The 1,730-nt window shown below is 53.8% G+C and overlaps 1 protein-coding gene across 1 annotated transcript; it reads left to right on the top strand.

Annotated features, from left to right (window-relative positions):
* The first annotated feature begins 699 nt into the window (after positions 1-699).
* Positions 700-1,416, top strand: PRR23B (proline rich 23B). Its single transcript, XM_006846654.1, has one exon. It carries the CDS (start codon positions 700-702, stop codon positions 1,414-1,416), a length of 717 nt encoding a protein of 238 aa, XP_006846717.1.
* The last annotated feature ends 314 nt before the right edge of the window (positions 1,417-1,730 follow it).

The following is a 1,730-nucleotide window of genomic DNA, read 5'->3' as shown; positions in this document are numbered from 1 at the left end:
ATAAACAGGGGCTGCTGTTATCACAACGATGCTGTTTTTACTTTCCTTTCCAATAGCCCTGAACAGATATGTCATTTACAGTTTAGGCCTAAAGCATTATCCAAACACGTTCCATTACTGAATCAAAAAGAGAGCATTGGGTATTTCCGGGGCAGGGCCTCAACAAGAGGCTGGGATAATATTTTCAGGTCTTGGTACCCGCCGTTTTCCGGCTTTCTCTTACAAGGAATAGCAACGCAATTGATATTCTCTTGAAGCCAACTTTAGAAAGCAAGAAAACTCGACACTAGAATTAAACCAGATAGCTTAATTATTCTGTCCCATATAGGCCTATGGAAGGGTTTGGTCACCACCTACGAATTATAGCCACAGTATTGTACCGTATTGGTGCCTCTACGTCTCTGGGGCGGAGCTTAGCGTGACATTTTGCGACTTCGCTGGCGTCACCTGCAACAGCATTGAAAGTCTGGTGCGCATGCGGTTGAACACCCGAGGCCAAGCTCAGCGCAGGTTTCCCTCCCACAAACCCAGACTGCGGACTACCAGAGAGGCATCCCAGAAGTTCCAAGGACTCAAACTGCGTCTCGCAGTCCAGCGCCCCCTCCAACCACCAGGACCCGTCACCGCGCAGGACTGAACCTCAGCGCCGCGCGTCTTCAGCCAGACGCCTGGAACTCCGTTCGAAGCGCCATCGAGGTAATGAACAGGCGGCCTCGAAGCCCCAGCCCCAGCCCTGCAAGTTGGTGGGGACTTCAGCCTGGGGAACCCCGTCCCGCCAAGCTCCTCCGATGGGAGGGGCCCGAGATCCAGGCAGGGCCACCCCCTGCCGCAGACAGTCTCGCTTCCGTGGTGGTCCTGGCCTCTGACTGTGCCCTGCAAGTGCCTCTGCGTGATGCCGACCTAGTGCTGGAACCGGCGCCTGAGTCTGTCTTGCGAGTGTCTCTTGGGGACCACACCCTCATCCTGGTCCACGAAGCTCTCCTGGGCTCGGGCGTCGAAGACGATGGACTGCAGAGCGATTTGTCTGTCAACCTGGACCTGGATTCTTTCCTGAGTGCTCCCTGGAACGAGGTGAGCGTGGAACAGGGATCTTACTGCGAATCCGTTTCGGAGACTACTGCCCAAGCGGAGACATATGAGGAGGACGCCGACCACGAGTTCCTGCAGCTCCAGATCTGCACTCAGACAGACACAGACGCTGAGCTCAGCTGTTCCACTGAAAGAGTCCTCAGCCCCTGCCCTCAGGACCTTATCCCAGGGCGCTCTCCTTGGGTCTCCATCTTGAACTCCCAGCATCTGAGGCCTTTCCCCAGTTCACCACTTGAACCCCTGCCTCCCTCTCCGAGTCCAGACGCCCATGAGCGCCCCCAGCGCTCTCCCCGCCCTCCGTGCAGGGCCCGGAGGCGCTTGTTCTAGACTCAAGACTGGCTAAGGCTTGGAGGTCCTAAGGATTTGCAGAGTCCTCCTTGATTGATTATCTAGCAACCTGGAGATTGAACCTTCATAAGCAAACAGCAGACAATGGCTTTTACTGTGCAGACCAGTGGCAAATGATAGCACGTACTTGTCCTATCTTCGAAATCGAAAAGACACCCAAGGATACTAGACTATATTTTCAAAACACTGGACTGCCTCAGACCTCTCCATTCCCCCTTCTTATCAGTTATTTTCTCGAAAAATCACACTTTCTTCCGTTTCTTTCCAAGCCAAAATAATCACGGAATTTATGT

The sequence above is a fragment of the Chrysochloris asiatica genome, unplaced genomic scaffold (genome assembly GCF_000296735.1).
Source record: "Chrysochloris asiatica unplaced genomic scaffold, ChrAsi1.0 scaffold00028, whole genome shotgun sequence".
Classification (NCBI taxonomy): domain Eukaryota; kingdom Metazoa; phylum Chordata; class Mammalia; order Afrosoricida; family Chrysochloridae; genus Chrysochloris; species Chrysochloris asiatica.
This window is presented reverse-complemented; position numbering and strand designations above follow the sequence as displayed.

Bases quoted from the DNA above. Each gene is read 5' to 3' on its own strand.
- PRR23B (XM_006846654.1), top strand. From the start codon at position 700: ATGAACAGGCGGCCTCGAAGCCCCAGCCCCAGCCCTGCAAGTTGGTGG.